General features: G+C 34.6%; 1 protein-coding gene across 3 annotated transcripts in view; it reads right to left on the minus strand.

Annotated features, from left to right (window-relative positions):
- Positions 1-15,419, minus strand: part of EIF2A (eukaryotic translation initiation factor 2A) — a 44,624-nt gene that overhangs the window by 10,332 nt on the left and 18,873 nt on the right. For all 3 annotated transcript variants that reach the window (XM_037061819.1, XM_037061820.1, XM_037061822.1), the window contains 7 exons: positions 14,329-14,428; positions 13,659-13,741; positions 9,136-9,209; positions 8,864-9,008; positions 8,553-8,669; positions 5,372-5,943; positions 1,359-1,472 (listed from right to left, as the gene is read on the minus strand). In XM_037061819.1, the coding sequence (XP_036917714.1) occupies positions 1,359-1,472; positions 5,372-5,943; positions 8,553-8,669; positions 8,864-9,008; positions 9,136-9,209; positions 13,659-13,741; positions 14,329-14,428 (1,205 nt within the window). The remainder of the gene's footprint in view (positions 1-1,358; positions 1,473-5,371; positions 5,944-8,552; positions 8,670-8,863; positions 9,009-9,135; positions 9,210-13,658; positions 13,742-14,328; positions 14,429-15,419) is intronic.

The following is a 15,419-nucleotide window of genomic DNA, read 5'->3' on the forward strand; positions in this document are numbered from 1 at the left end:
ATACATACATGTATTTTAAAAAGAGAAATTCTACAATTTATACCAACATAAATGAACCAGAGCCATTATGCTAAATGAAATAAGCCAGACACAGAAAGATGAAATACTGGATGGCATCACTTCACATGTGGACTCTAAAAAAAAATCAGACTCAGAAATGGAGAGTAATATGGTGGTTGTGAGGAGCTGGGCGTGGCAGAAGTGTAGGGTTGATAGAAGGGTTGACGTAACTTCCAGTTATAAGATAGTGTCTGAGGATCTAATGTAGAACATGGTGACTATAGTTGATAGTACTGCACTATATCAGTAAAATTTGATGAGAGAATAGAACTTCAAGTGTTTTCACTCCCAAGAAGATAGTGTGAGGTGATAAACATTTAACTAACTTGACTGTGGGAATCCTTTCATCATGTACACGTATATCAAATCATCACATTGTATACTTAAAATTTTTTATTTGTCAATTGTATCAGCTAGAAAAAAAGAAAGAAGGAATCTTACTTACTAGTAGCTACAAGGACATTACTAACTTGTAACATTCAGGGCTAGCAGAGATCTCCATCAATAATGGTGAAAGCACACATCCTGCTTTTGCACAAGTCTACTACAAGGAGTATATGACTTTGCTCAGAATGACCTAAACCTGAAGTATTTAAAGATATTACTGGATGAAATCTATTAACTACAAAAGAGTGCACTGATTTTTTTAAAGCCCAGAATATGGTTATATAAAGCAATTCTACACCTTAAAACAGTTAATTGCCTACCAAAACAAATAAGCAAACTAGAACTACCTAAAAAATTCAAGTATTACCAGCAACACCACATTACTTGAATCACCAATATGTAGTTATCATGACTTCACTAACCAGAAAGTCTTAGCCTAGGAGGTCTACCACTGTAAGTCATACAGAACCGCAATCGGTGTATTATTACATTAGTATGGTCTTGCAACCATAATATCATATTAAAAATTATTTTAGAACAATTCCATTGTTTGGGTACTTCTGGTATTTAGATTCCCAAATTAATAATTTCCTATAGTAATATAATACTGAATGATAAAATGGCTTCAGTCATGCACTTCGTCTCTCTTAAACATGTTTTCAAGAAAGCAGACTATACCATCTCACAAAAGAAAGGTCTATAGCAAGTAAGATACTACAGAATCCAATTGGGGTTTGAGGTTTAAAGGTCAGAGACAGTCTCCTTTATGTCCTCTTCCATACACAAGAATACTTTAATATTCATAGTCAAACACGAAAGAAATTCTAACTCCAACTTCATTTTATAATGTAACAAGTTTTTAAGTCAATAAAACTTTTAAGGTTTAAAGCTAATTTATTTTGTTTTAATACCTGCTTTGCAGCTTTCTTAGCTTCATGTTTCCTTTGATTTTTAAGGGCCGTTTTTGATAATGGCTTATCATTTCCTGGTTGTGGTTTCATATTCTGAGGCGGTTCCTCCTCATGCTATGGAAAAACATAAAATAAACAACTCTGAAATAGAGTCCATGTTTTTAAAAATGCATACAACAAATTGTAAAACTTTGCTAATCTGGGATAAACTTATTTTATGAGATGTAAGATCACCGGCGAAGATTTCAAAACGCTGATCAGCAGCAGGCACACTCCAACTCTGGGATGGACGTAATGAGGATCTTCCTAGTCACAGATGTCTCTTACACAAGAGTTGGCAAAATTCATTTCAGTTTTGTTTAAACAATGGAAATTCTTTTAGTATTACTACTGACGTGATTCTTATGAAATCAGAGACCAACAATAGTTTCTTCTGCAATCTTTTTGGATCTGACTACTGCCAACAGAAAGCCAGTTTCCTCATTTATTTTCTTTGCAAAAAGAATTATTTGCTAGATATTTTTAAAAAAAATTCTCACTTGCTATGTGTATTGATTTTAAAATGAGAGAGAGGCAGTGGGGGTGGGGAAAGAGACAGAGAGAAAGAGAGAGAAACACTGACTGATTGCCTCCTGTATGCGCCCCAGCCTAGGTGCCCTGACTGGGAACTGAACCTGCAATCTTTTGGGGGACAGAATGACGCTCTACCCAACCAAGCCACCTGGCCAGAGCTAATTTTTCTAGTTTTTTACCTGCAAAGTCAGGGATTAGAATATAAAAACCAAAGCAAATAGAAAAACTAAAACAGAAAAATAGATCAAATTGAAAGGAATAGTAACTGCGTAATTATAAATCCAGGATTAACATAGTGAAGTGGCCTACAAAAATCTAAGTAACTTGCCAAATTATACAATGAAAATAGACAATAATTTCTATAATCAGATATTTATGTAACTAGATTTCAACTATCTTCCACAATAGAAAGAGAGTGAATTAAGATCAAGGAGCATCTAATGTACAACATGGTGACTACAGTAAACAACACTGTGTTGTATGAACCAGGGCTGTCAAACTCATTTTCACTGGGGGCCACATCAGTCTTGTGGTTGCCTGCAAAGGGCCACCTGTAATTTTAGGACTGTATAAATGTAACTACTCCTTAACAGTTAAGCAAGAGCTTGACGCTGCCACTGGGTAGAAACAAAGTGCTGGGCCGGATTAGGCTTGTGGGCCTTGTGTTTGCCACCTGTGGTACAAATGAAATATGTTAAGAGAGCAGAATGGAAATGTTCTCACCCTAAATAAAAATATTCATCTACCAACTGATTCTCTCTGCACTGCTATTACCTTAGTGTTCAATGTCTCTTAGACTCTGTTACACTTCGCACCTCAAAAGGACCAGATTTCTAGGAAGTTTCTTTATTACTAGGTCTCAGATCAACGTTGTATTTGTAAGTGTTATGAGGAAATGGGCAGGGCTCAGGCATTTAAGATACAGAGGAATATAAGAAACCACAGTGACTTTATCTTAGCAGTTGCATTAACTATTTCAGATCAAGTTCTTTGTGTGTACACATCCTACTTAAAGCAACTGAATATAGGGTGGGGCAAAGTAGTAGTGAGTACCCGAACAGAGTTTATTCTTCAGTTACTATTTATTAATTATTGTAGTATTCTTCCATAATGAACAACTGCAAACCTACTTTTGCCCCATCCTATATATAAAATCCCACACTGCAAAACAGAATAACCTGGAGACCAAGCCTCTGTCATCCCCCCCTTTTGTCTCCACTGCATGCACCATGAGTTAAGATATACTAGTATGTGCTGAGCATTTTTTTATACATCTAAATTCTTTCAGTAGTGGGCTCTTCTACAGTACCTTGCTCTAGCTCAAAGTTTCTACCGATGAGAACTTCAAAAAGTGACAAAGCAATAAAAAATGATGCAAGAAGAAAGAATGAGTTACAAATCTCTTCCACACCACAAGCACCATGTAGACTGACAGACTTTCATTTAAGACAAAGAAAAAAAAATCCACACAGCTACTACAGATCATGAGCTTTTCTGGCTTTAGTATTATGTACCCATTGTACATAATTTCATCCTTCCTAACAAAATTTGTTTCTTCAGTTATATCAATTATTACATAACTGTTTGATGAACATAAAATAAAGTGGAGGTTTTTTTGAAAGCCAAGAAATACCTTCTAAGTATAATTTATATACAAATTTTTACTATAAAAACACAATTTTTTTCTTCAAGGGGAAGAATCCCAACACCTTTTTTTCCCCTTCTGCTATGTAACTCCCCTGCCTTTGTGAAGTTATTCACTAGAACATCTTTGTTTCTAGTAATTTCTTGACAGTATTTTCTTTGTCATTTACCTAATTCCAGAATTAGACACAAATAAAAATTTCTTATTAGTGGTTACTTGAACTAAAATGATTTGTCAGGATCACATAATTACCTTGTCACATACAAAAGCAAAAACCCATTAAAAACCTTAAATGTTAGAAAATCTTGGTTTTAAGAAGTTCTTACCAAGTTTTACCATCATTTTCAAACTATAATCTACAGTTTACCACCATTTCAAACTACAGTTTCATGGATCAGAGAATAAAAATATACACTAATTCAAAATTTCTTCCTCTTCTGCTGTCTTGCACAGATTTAGAAAACAAGATAGGTCGAGGTTACTCCTCTTCTTATCTCAGGTTAGAAACATCTAAATATACATCAGACAAAGCTAAAGACTACAATACACTTTCTTTTTCAATCTAATAAAAATATCATAAATAGGGCTTAATTTGGTAAATAAGTTTTTATATATATATATTTACTAGATAATCGAATACAACAAAATAGTTTAAACAGACATTTTAAGAAGTCACAGATCACTGCTACATTTTAAGGAAAAGGAAAATTGTCATTTTTGTTTTGAGAGGGTTAGGAGTAGCACAAGGAAGGCAAAGGAATATTTCATCCCTTCAAAAAAAAGATTTTATTTATTTATTTTTAGAGATGGGGAAGGGAAAGAGAAAGAAAGGGAGAGAAACATCCATGTGTGGTTACCCCTCATGCACACCCTACTGGGGACCTGGCCTGCAACCCAGGCCTGTGCCCTGACTGGGGGTTGAATGGATGACCCTTTGGTTCACAGGCTGGCACTCAATCCACTGAGCCATACCAGCCAGGGTGAATACTTTACCCTTTTAAAAAGTATTTACTTGCTTGAGTGCCTAATCATTAAGTAACTATATATCTCTGTTTACTTTGACCAGTTTTAGTTTACACCAACTGTATTATTACCTTTCTAATAAATAATAGGCAGACTTACAGAGCAACTCCTTAACATCATCCCAGAAACTCAGGTCATTTATAAATGCTTTCTCCTGAGCTCTGAAATGCTAACATTTTAAAGCAGTCAAGAATCTGACCAATGCAGTGATAATAACTTTCCAACAGAGGTAGAAACTGATGGCCAAAGCACAACAAATCTTCAGTTTGAGCAACAGTGTTTTGGAAATAGGGAAATTTTACATAAACATCCAGACTTGTTTTATCTTGAAAAATCAAATATTTTAGCAAACTGGGCCTAAAATTTCCTATGGAAACAATGACCTGCTGTGTATGGTAGCATGGTCTTTAAGGAGAGCAGCGTTCCTTCCGACCACCGTCCTCTCCCAGTCACCACTGCCTGACATCACCGGCCTAACCTGAGAGGCATTTGAATTTGAGTCCATGATCTACAAACCCAGTGTGCCATGCTCAGGTATCTATCTCTGACATGCAAAATGTAAACTGTTTCACATTAACCCTGGCAACTTAGTATGAGCTGTTCACCATTTTCAGCAATAGGTTCTACATGGTTTCTACTCTCGAGTTTATAATCTAATCAGGTACTAAGTCACACAAGAACATGCCTGAGGATAAGCAGGTCGAGAACTCCACACACTGGAAGTCCACACACTAGAAACCTTTTCCTACCAAAGTAGTAAAACTTGACTTACCAGTTTGGAATTGGTGATTGGTTTATTTCTTAAAGCTGGGGGTCTATAAGCTGTTGCAGCTTTAGGTTCTTCACTGGGTACGTCACTTGGAACTGCTTGGTAAGTTATTGTTTTTGCTGGAAATACTCCATCTAAAAATGGCTGCCAAGAAACCTGCCATAATTCTGCATTTGATGGCACATCATACTTGTGTAAGACGGAGCCAGTATAATGCCAAATCTTGTAGCCATTATTAACACGTAACCTGGGAGCACACGTGGCTGTTAAAATATGTTCACCATCTGGGCACCATGCAAAGTATGTAGAATCAGAGGCCACTGGTTTAGAAATAAGTTTGTAGTTTTTAACATCCCACACTTCCATCTGTCCCCTCAGGTTTCCAAATCCAGCCAGCACTAATATGTGTCCATGAGGGCTATAGTAGGCTGCATTACGAGGACCAGTTCCAAAGTCAAACACAGGATCACACTTCAAGTTGAAAACTGTTGCTTTGGCCGGCATAAAACCATAAACAGCACAAAACTCAGTAGAGCTAGAATTCCAAACTACATCATAAATGGGACCATTTTTTGCTAGAAAAATAATATAAAGCCCAAATTAGCAATGATTTATATTAATATAATGTTTATTAACACAAATTATAATTACATAATACTCAAGCATGTCAAAAAGTAAAAAATACCAAAGTTTATGCTATGTTAAAATTAAAATATTTTTACATAATATACTATGGAAATTAATGTATAATCATAAATGTATTTGAGTCTCTAATAAATCTTAATTTCTTTTACATTTTATCAATGTGGGCTCATAGTAGTGTAGGTCTTTACTACTAGTTATTAACAAACTAGTTTTTATTGAACTAGGTAATATATACACATAGTAATAAAAATATAAACTATATAAAAGAACATGCCACAAAAATAAGTCCTTCTATCAGGGGTATCCAAACTTTTGGCGTCTCTGGGCCACAATGGAAAAAGAAAAGTTGTCTTGGGCCAGACATTAAATACACAAACCTTAACAAAAACTGACGAGCAAAAAAAAGGTTTTAAGTAAATTTGTGATTTTGTGTTGGGCCACATTCATGGCCATCCTGGGCCTCATGCAGCCCATGGGCCACGGGTTGGACACCCCTGGTACACAAAGGCAACCCTCTGGTGTAGTTCTTGCATATGCTTTCAGACTATTTTTGTTGAAATTAAATCTCTCTTAAACACACACAAAACCCCCAAAGTTCTAAACCTCTGTTGCTTTATTTTACTACTGTCTTGGAGATTTTTCCACATAAGCACTTTATGATCTGCCTTACTCTTTTTCAGCTGCAGTGTATTCCATTACAAACCTTTATACAACCTCTCCACTGTGAGTGTTCACAAATACATCTGCAGAAGCAGAATGGTCTGGGCAAAGGGTGCACACCTCCATTCCCTTGATGACACACCACCAAGAAGTCCTTCAAAGGAATGCCAACTTGCACTATCAATGACCTTTGACAATGCAGAGTTCCCCTCACTCTCACTCATGCTGTGTGGTTCCGTATGTCTACCTTTGCCAAGCTAATGACGTGAAATACTGCATCTTGTCTCCCTTTCTATTTCTTTTATTATAAACTAAGCATCTTTTAAATATATTCATACATAATTTCATTTCTTTTCCGGTAGACTACTTTTTACTGTCTCACGACTATTTTTCAGTTAATGGTCTTTTACTAACTTCTTTGGTATGTTAAACAAAATTCACCTTTTCTCACTCATCCCTTGTCTAAAAATAGAAGACATCTATTTTTAGAAGTCTAAAAATACTTTCTCCCATGTTTCTGTTTTGCTTAATTTATGAAATCTTTTCTTCCCCCAATCTAGAAATCTATAACTTTTATATATTAAAATTTATCACTTTTCTTTAGAAAGTTTTTTTTCTACTTTAAAATTAGGGGGAAAATCTTGAGTATTTGCTTTTAGTTTTGTAGTTTTAGGTATAAAATTTTGGCCCAACTACATTTTATTTTAGTGTTGAGAGAGCATTATTAACTTTTTGTTTCAATAGCTAGACAGTTTACTGTATGTTTTTAAAAAGTCAGTATTTTCACCCTTGTTTCCTGTGTTGACTTTGTTATTCAGCAGCAGCTGTGGAAGTATGGCTCTCTTTCTGGATTCTGTTCTGTTTCACCAATTTATTATCTGTCTACCCACCAGCCAAAACCAAAGTGTCCTAATTACAACCACCTTATACTTTAGTGCCTAGTAGTGTCAGAACCTCCCAGCCTACTCTTTCTTTGCAGTTTTCAAAACATTCTCGCAGGTTTATTTTTTAGTAAACTTTAGAGTCAGGTTACCTAAGTTAAATCTACTGGCATTTTAATTTCATTTTTAGAATTTAGAGCAATTTGGAGAGTAATGACATCTTTATAAAATTCTTACTAAAGGTCAAAGTTTGTTTCTCAGAAGTTTTTAGTTTTCTTTCTATCAGACCTATACTATTTCTTGTTGGTTTTTTTTTGTTGCTATGTCTTTTTAAGTGGCTGTTGTTTACACTGTGACTTTATCTATTAGCTGAGATGATTTTATTTTGTTCCTTACAAAGTATGTGTATATATATATATAGTCATTTTGGCTAATTACTGGAAGATGGTGGTTCCAGCCAAAAAAGCTAACAGTGTATATTTATCTTTTGATCAGTTACAACGACTAGATCTTTCAGAATGTTAAATAGTGGAAAGGAAAGTCATCTTTGTTTTCTCTCTTCTATAGAATAGTTTTCATTTTACAAGTTCAATTCAAAATGAAAAAATTAAGGATTTGCCAGAATTTTAAAACTATATTATTTTACAGTTAATTTAGCTCCTTAAAGCAAAAAAGGAAGTGCTAGCATTCTTCAATTCTGAAGATAGTGCTAACCTCGCTAGATCAACTTACTGCCCAGTAAGTTAAATTAGTCCCAAAAGAGCTAGGACATGGAACTGCCTCGCTCTGCGAGTTTTCTACTCAGACAACTAAGCTAACTAATAGGATTCTGTCAAAATAAGGTATTTGGAGATGACTGTATAGTTTCTTAATTAAGAGGAATTTTATCTTAAAGGTTATAAAATAGTGCGCTTTATCACCTGATCAAGAATTTAAATTGCATCATCACTTTTTACTGTCCCTGTTCTTCATCGAAGGAAGACCACTGAAATACTCACGGAGCTGCACCACCGCACTTTCTCCATTTGTTGCAATGTAGTGCAGCGTCTGTTCCCCATAGTAGGAAGCCCCTGTTTTGTCAACATCTGTACTTGCTATCACCAACACAGCAGTAGCTGTAACAGTAAAAACTTGATTAGATTTAAAGCATAAATTAACCTAACGGTGATAAAAAATGTATTATACAATGTAACAAAGCCATGTAAATTTTCATTAAATAGGCACTGACACTTTTTCCCCTGTCTACGTAAGAATACAAGTTAAATCAATACTTGATAAACAAAATGAGATTAAAATACATTTCCCATACCTTTTTTATTCCACAGCATTGTAACCTTATCTGCCTTAAAGAAACTTTTATTGGCTAGAGCTGCATGAGGTCCATCGAAGTTGGGGTATTGATATAATCTAACAAATGAAGGGGCACCCTTACTTCCGGGAACATAAACAGCCACCTACGATACACAAATAAAAATCATTTAATTTTTTGAAGCATATAAACTAAGATGGATATCACTAAAAACTAAGAAAAAGGCTAATCTTATAATATTTCACATGAACAAACAATAACAGAGCAATTACCTTGCATGGTTGGGGTCCAGGTGATAACACAAAATCATTAATTTTTTGCAAATGCAGTTTATATGCAATTGTGTCTAAAAAAAAGTAAAGGGTATTAGACTGATGGGTGATGCTAATAGTGATGTTAAATTCTGAATACATTATAGAAAGTTAATGTAACTGTGCACTAACTCTGTTCACTGCAGTCTCATGTAGGTGAGGCAGAGCGACATAGGGTAAAAAGCATGGGGTGGGAGCAAGACAGATCTACACTTGAAATCCTATTCAGTCACTTACCAGCTGTGTGAACTTGGGCAAGTGATGCGATTATACACTTAATTCCCAGTGACTGATAATTTAAGAGCACAGTGCCAGGCCATAGCAGGTATTCAATAAATGTCAGTTTTCATCCCTTCAACCTCTGAAATGAAGTAGTCTTATGGTGGATTAGAAGGGAAAGATGACTTTAGCCCGCTAATATAGAATGTGGATATAACTAGTCTATAACTAAGTACATGATAATAATGATCACAAGTGTAAAAATGGCTGATATTTATTAATTACTAACACTGTGCCAAGCAGTCAGAACCCATGTTTTAAACAATATTGCTCATGTAGTTAATAATATCGAGAGCTATTACACCACCTTTGTTCAAATTCAGAGATCAACAGCTGTTCAAAAGTAGCACACCAAACTGCAAAACCGGCAGCCCCCTTCTTCTGGAATGCTCACAAACAGGCAATAAGATAAGCCAGCAAGTGAACCCCAAATGAATGGGGGCCAGAATGAGTCTCAAAAGCAGGAAAATAAAGTATCCTGCAGTAATGATTATGTGAATGGTGCTTAAAATTGGCCTGCATGCCACCTTTGGTACAGGGGAACAGAGTTGCCAATTCCTATTCTACTTTAATACAGTCAAATGTGTACTGTCACTAATGGGATAAGGAACTGCAAAACCTTTTCTTAAAATTATTTTCAGTAGTGATGTTACTGCTATTACTGTTAGCATTGTTATTCTAAGAACACTATGTGGTTAATGTGTAGCAAAGCAAATGAATACTTATGTGAATGTGATATTCTCAAACTATCTATCACCCACGGTATCCCAGAGAATCAGGATTCCTGGTGTTGGCAAAAGGCAATACAAATATAAGATATAAAAAAAGAAAAAAAAGGCCTAGAAACAATAATCAACACAGTAACAGTAAGAACCCCCTACCCACAGACTGTAGTCTCTAAATACCACTTTCCGCTAAAAGGAACCAGAGTATCTAGAAGAACTGACTTATTCTAGGTATATAGCAGAAAATATTAGGACAAAATAATCTTAGAACAGCTTCTCTTACCACATAGCAAAAAAGTCATTAAAGACTAACTGACTGACGATGGGATAATTTGAGCATCAAAAATAACAGTAACTGCAATGTATTGAAACACATCATATAGATTTAAATCCATAGTTCATAAAGATGGAGTTAGGGTGGGGAAGTTAATTAGTTGCAATGAAGATTGCTAAAGAAAGAACTCATCATATTAAAAATGATATAGGGAAAGAAAATCCTGCCTTTTCCATATAAGTGGTACTACCAGGTAACCAGAGAGCAGATGAGAACATTTCTCTTTATAAAAGTAGTACAGCTAACACATGAGAGAGGAGGGTAATCAGAATATCACCAATTCGCAACCATTCACAAAATAATGGATCCAGGCACTGAACGTGAATGTCAGCTAACTCCCTACAAACTTCAAGACAATAAGACTGCAGTACGTGCTTCTTGACAAAAGAATTCACTACTGCCCTATGATGTAGTCTTATTCTCACCTCTCCCAGAAAGTAAGAATCTGAAGCTGCCCAACTCTAGACTCAAATTATTGGGTTGGCCAAAAAGTTAGTTTTTTTTTTCCGTACAATGGCTCTAGTACCGCCTAGGTGTCTTTAACTTCATTCAAAACAATTTTGTTAAATTATACCGTGACAGCTGTCATATCAGTGTGCATTTAAAAAAAACTTACCATGAAACAGAATGGAGAGCCCAGAAATAAACCCATGTTTATTGGCCAGTTAATATTCAACAAAGGGGGCACAAGCATACAATGGAGTAAAAATAGCCTCTTCAATAAGTGGTGTTGGGAGAACTGCACTGGTACATGCAAAAAAATGAAACTAGACCACCAGCTTATACCATACACCAGAATAAACTCAAAATGCATGAAGAACTTATATATAAGTCATGATACCATAAAAGTCCTAGAGCACAACACAGGCAGTACAATTTTAGATATCCCATGTAGCAATTTTTTTGCAGATACATCTCCTAGACCTAGAGCAAGGGAAATAAAGGAAAAATATACAAATGTGACTACATCAAATTAAAAAGTCTCTGCACAGCTAAAGAAACCATCATCAAAATGAAAAGGGAACCAACTGTATAGAACATATTTGCCAATGATACATTAGACAAGGGTTTAATCTTGAAGATATATAAAGATTCATATGCTTCAATACCAGAAAGACAAACAACCCAATTAAAAAATGGGCAAAGGACCTGAACAGACACTTCTCCAAGGAGGACAGATGGCCCACAGACATATGAAAAAATGTTCAACATCACTAGCCATCACAGATGCAAATTAATATCACAACGAGGTACCACTTCACACCTGTGAAAATGGCTATCATTAATAAATCAACAATGGCTGACAAGGAAGTAGAGAAAAGGGAACCCTAGTGCACTGTTGCTGTGAATGCAGACTGGTACAGTCACTGTGGAAAACAGTATGGAATTTCCTCAAAAAATTAAAAATGGAACTGCCTTATGACCCAGAGAATCCACTGCTAGGATTATACCCTAAGAACCTTGAAACACCAATTCAAAAGAACTTATATACCCCTATGTTCACGGCAGTGCTATTTACAATCACTAAGTGTTGGAAATAGCCCAAGTGCCCATCAGTAGATGAATGGATTAAAAAACTGTGGTACACTTACACAATGGAATACTATGTAGCAGAAAGAAGGAAGTCCTACCTTTTGCAACAACATGGATGGAACTGGAGACTATGATGCTAAGTAAAATAAGCCAGTTGGCAAAAGACAAATACCATATGACCTCACTTATAAAGAATTTAATAAAATAAACTAATGAGAAAAACAGAACCAGAGACATGGAAACATGGAACAGACTGAGAGGTATAGGGGGTGGGGGAAGATGGTATGAGGAAGGAGTCAAAGAGCATGTAGGAATGACATATAGGCATAGACAAGAGAGAGGGGATTGACTGTGAGCTATAGGGATGGGCTGGGTGGAGGGGGGGCAAAGACAACTAAAATAAACATAAAAAATAATAAAAACATCCTAAGTGGTGAATTTTTGTGCAGCCATTTAAATATTGAAGATGAAGATGGAATAAAATAGGCAACATTTTCAGTATATTATGCTTTATTGTTTCAAAAAAGGTTAAAAACACTACTGAAGTGCAAAAAAAGATTTGTGCAGTATATGGAGAAGGGGTCAAAATTGGTTTGTGGAGTTTCTTGGATACTACTGACATTTTGGCCAAGTAATTCTTTGCTGTGGGGCTGTCTTATGCATTAGAAGATGTTTAACAGCACCCTTGACCTCTACCCACTAGAAGTCAATAGCAGGAAGTAACCAAAGTACTAAAAATATCCAAATCAATGAAAATAAAAAATGTGTCTTTTATTTTATGGAAAAAACTAAATGGACTTTTTGGCAAACTCAATAGTTACAGGGGGCAGATGAATATGTTAAATTAAGGGATGGGATATGATTCAAACCATGGGAAAATATACAGGACAAGTAACCTTGTTTAAGTAATAAACTGCAAGAGGAAAAAAGAGAGGGGGAAACTGTAGCTTATAATTATAATGTGAGGAACCTTACTTGGATCCTGAGTTTTAAAATATGGTAACTGTAACACTGCAATTATTAGAAATTTAACACTGAACAGATATTTTATAATCTGTGATAATGGCATTTTGATTTAAATTAAAAAAATTAAAAGAGTCCTAATCTTCTGACACACATACTGAGATATTTACAGGTAAAATTGTATTATCTCTAGGATTTGCTGTAGTAGAGTACGAGAGATGGAAAATGGATAGCTGTATGAATGAGCCAGGATTGGCAATGGGTTGATAATTATTGGGACTAGGTACTACTTTGTGTTTAAATTCTATGCAATACAACATTTATTTGTATCACATAATTTCAATAGCAAATAAATTCGGAAACAGATACTCAAATGTCTTAGTCTACTAGAAATTTAGATAATAAAAAAGTTATTTTAAAAGAAAATCTTTGTGGTATAAAATTTCACTGGCATTTAGATTTATTAGTTATCCAAATAAATATAACAGCAATTATAACACATATTTTATGTTTACACATAGCATATTAATATATAGCAGTATATTAATATAGCAATGTTATTTTGGACAACTCTATGACACCATATAAAACAATAAAAACTATATACATTTATAGTAAATAATAAAATTATTTCATAAATCTTTCCATACTGAAATTATTATTTTCAAAGAAGTGAACTTCATTGTTAACATTTCGGGCACAAATAGTTTCATCTTCTGACCAGGATGGACACCTACATTGAAAAGAAAGAATATAAAATAATTTTAGACAGAATGTAACATCTCATGTTAACACACTAAAGTTTGTGATATTGTTTACTATTTAAGGAAAATTACTAAAGATGTTAAGTCAGTTACTAATAGTTTTAGTTAGCATATGTAATAGAAAAATATTACTCCTTTTCAGTCAAATACTAAACAATAGAAAAATCAAGAGTTTATTTTATGCCTACATTCAGAATCCATAAAGATCTAGATTTTGGTCTAAAAAGTTATTTTCTAAACCAATACCAAAGAAGTAAGTGTTATACAATAAAAATGTTTAAATTATTTTGTAAATAATGAGTATTTTATTTTACTTTTTAAAAAATATTTATTTATCGTTAGAAGGGAAGGGAAGGGAAGGAGAGAGGGAGAGAAATATCAATGTATGGTTGCCTCTGTGGGTCCCCCACTGGGAACCGGGAACTGGCCAGCAACCCAGGCATGTGCCCTGACTGGGGATCGAACCGCAATCTTTTGGTTTGCAGGCCTGTGCTCAATCCACTGAGCTACACCAGCCAGGGTCAAATAGTAAGTATTTTAAAGCATTTTTTTTTACCAATTTTGCATCTTTTTCTGGATGAAAGACTTCAAACACGTGCCAGTTTTCACATCATAGAGTTGCAGGTTGGGAACCCCAGCTGTGCCATCTTTAGAAGCTACAATAAAAACAAAATTTTTAATAGTAACTGTCCCCTAACACTAGTAATAAAGGTTTCTTTCTTAGAAAAAACTTGAACAAGATTATACAGATCAAGTAAAAGAGCTGCTTTAAATAAACTTCCCCCATATCTTTAATTATGAATTTACTCACCCATTCCTAAAGGCATAATGATAGCAGTTTGAGCAAAGTTTCAGCATTTCTGAAATGAGTTAATTACTACAGATTTTAAGACTATGTAAGAGATTTCTTATTTATTAAGGTTGACATGGTTTTGCTGTTAAGTGGATGAAACTGTCTTATAAAACCTTGTATCTGTAAGTCACTCATATACACAGTTATATAAAACCATTCTTGATTCTCAATTTCCCTTTTATTTACTTGGAAAAAGAAGATTCATTAGAGTCCATGCCTCCTGGATGAACCAACCCAGAAGATTTACAATTGTACAGGGAACTATTACATATTTACTTAGCAATATCCACATAATTAGAACATGCTTCTTAAAATAAATCCCTATACCAATTCTCAGTATTTTATCACCCATCTATGACATACAGCTGTATAAAATGTTACCATGACTTATTAGTATCTCTCCAAAAGTATTAGACAATGGTACACCACTTCCTATTCTTTGTCATGCCATAACATTTCTTAGATGTTGAGTCTACTGTACTTTCTCTTTCATTTATAATATTTAATTTTTTTATTTTAAAGGTCGTTATTAGTCTTAATTTTTGAGATCGTCTCTATTTAGCGGTTATTTACTGTCTAAATTTTCCCTTGGTTTTTTTCTTTTCCTTTATCTCATGATAGATCTCTTCACTAACTTACTATATCTTCAAATTAATTAAAGTACATTATATTTAGGGAATATGAGATTCATTGTTGATTAAAAATATTTACACTACTTACTATCATAAAGATCAATTACATTCTGATAAGGTTATAAACTCTCTTTCCCCCTCACTGTATTGAATTGGTCCTGT

Source organism: Sturnira hondurensis, unplaced genomic scaffold (assembly GCF_014824575.4).
Source record: "Sturnira hondurensis isolate 20B ecotype Veracruz unplaced genomic scaffold, ASM1482457v3 Scaffold0013537, whole genome shotgun sequence".
Lineage (NCBI taxonomy): Eukaryota > Metazoa > Chordata > Mammalia > Chiroptera > Phyllostomidae > Sturnira > Sturnira hondurensis.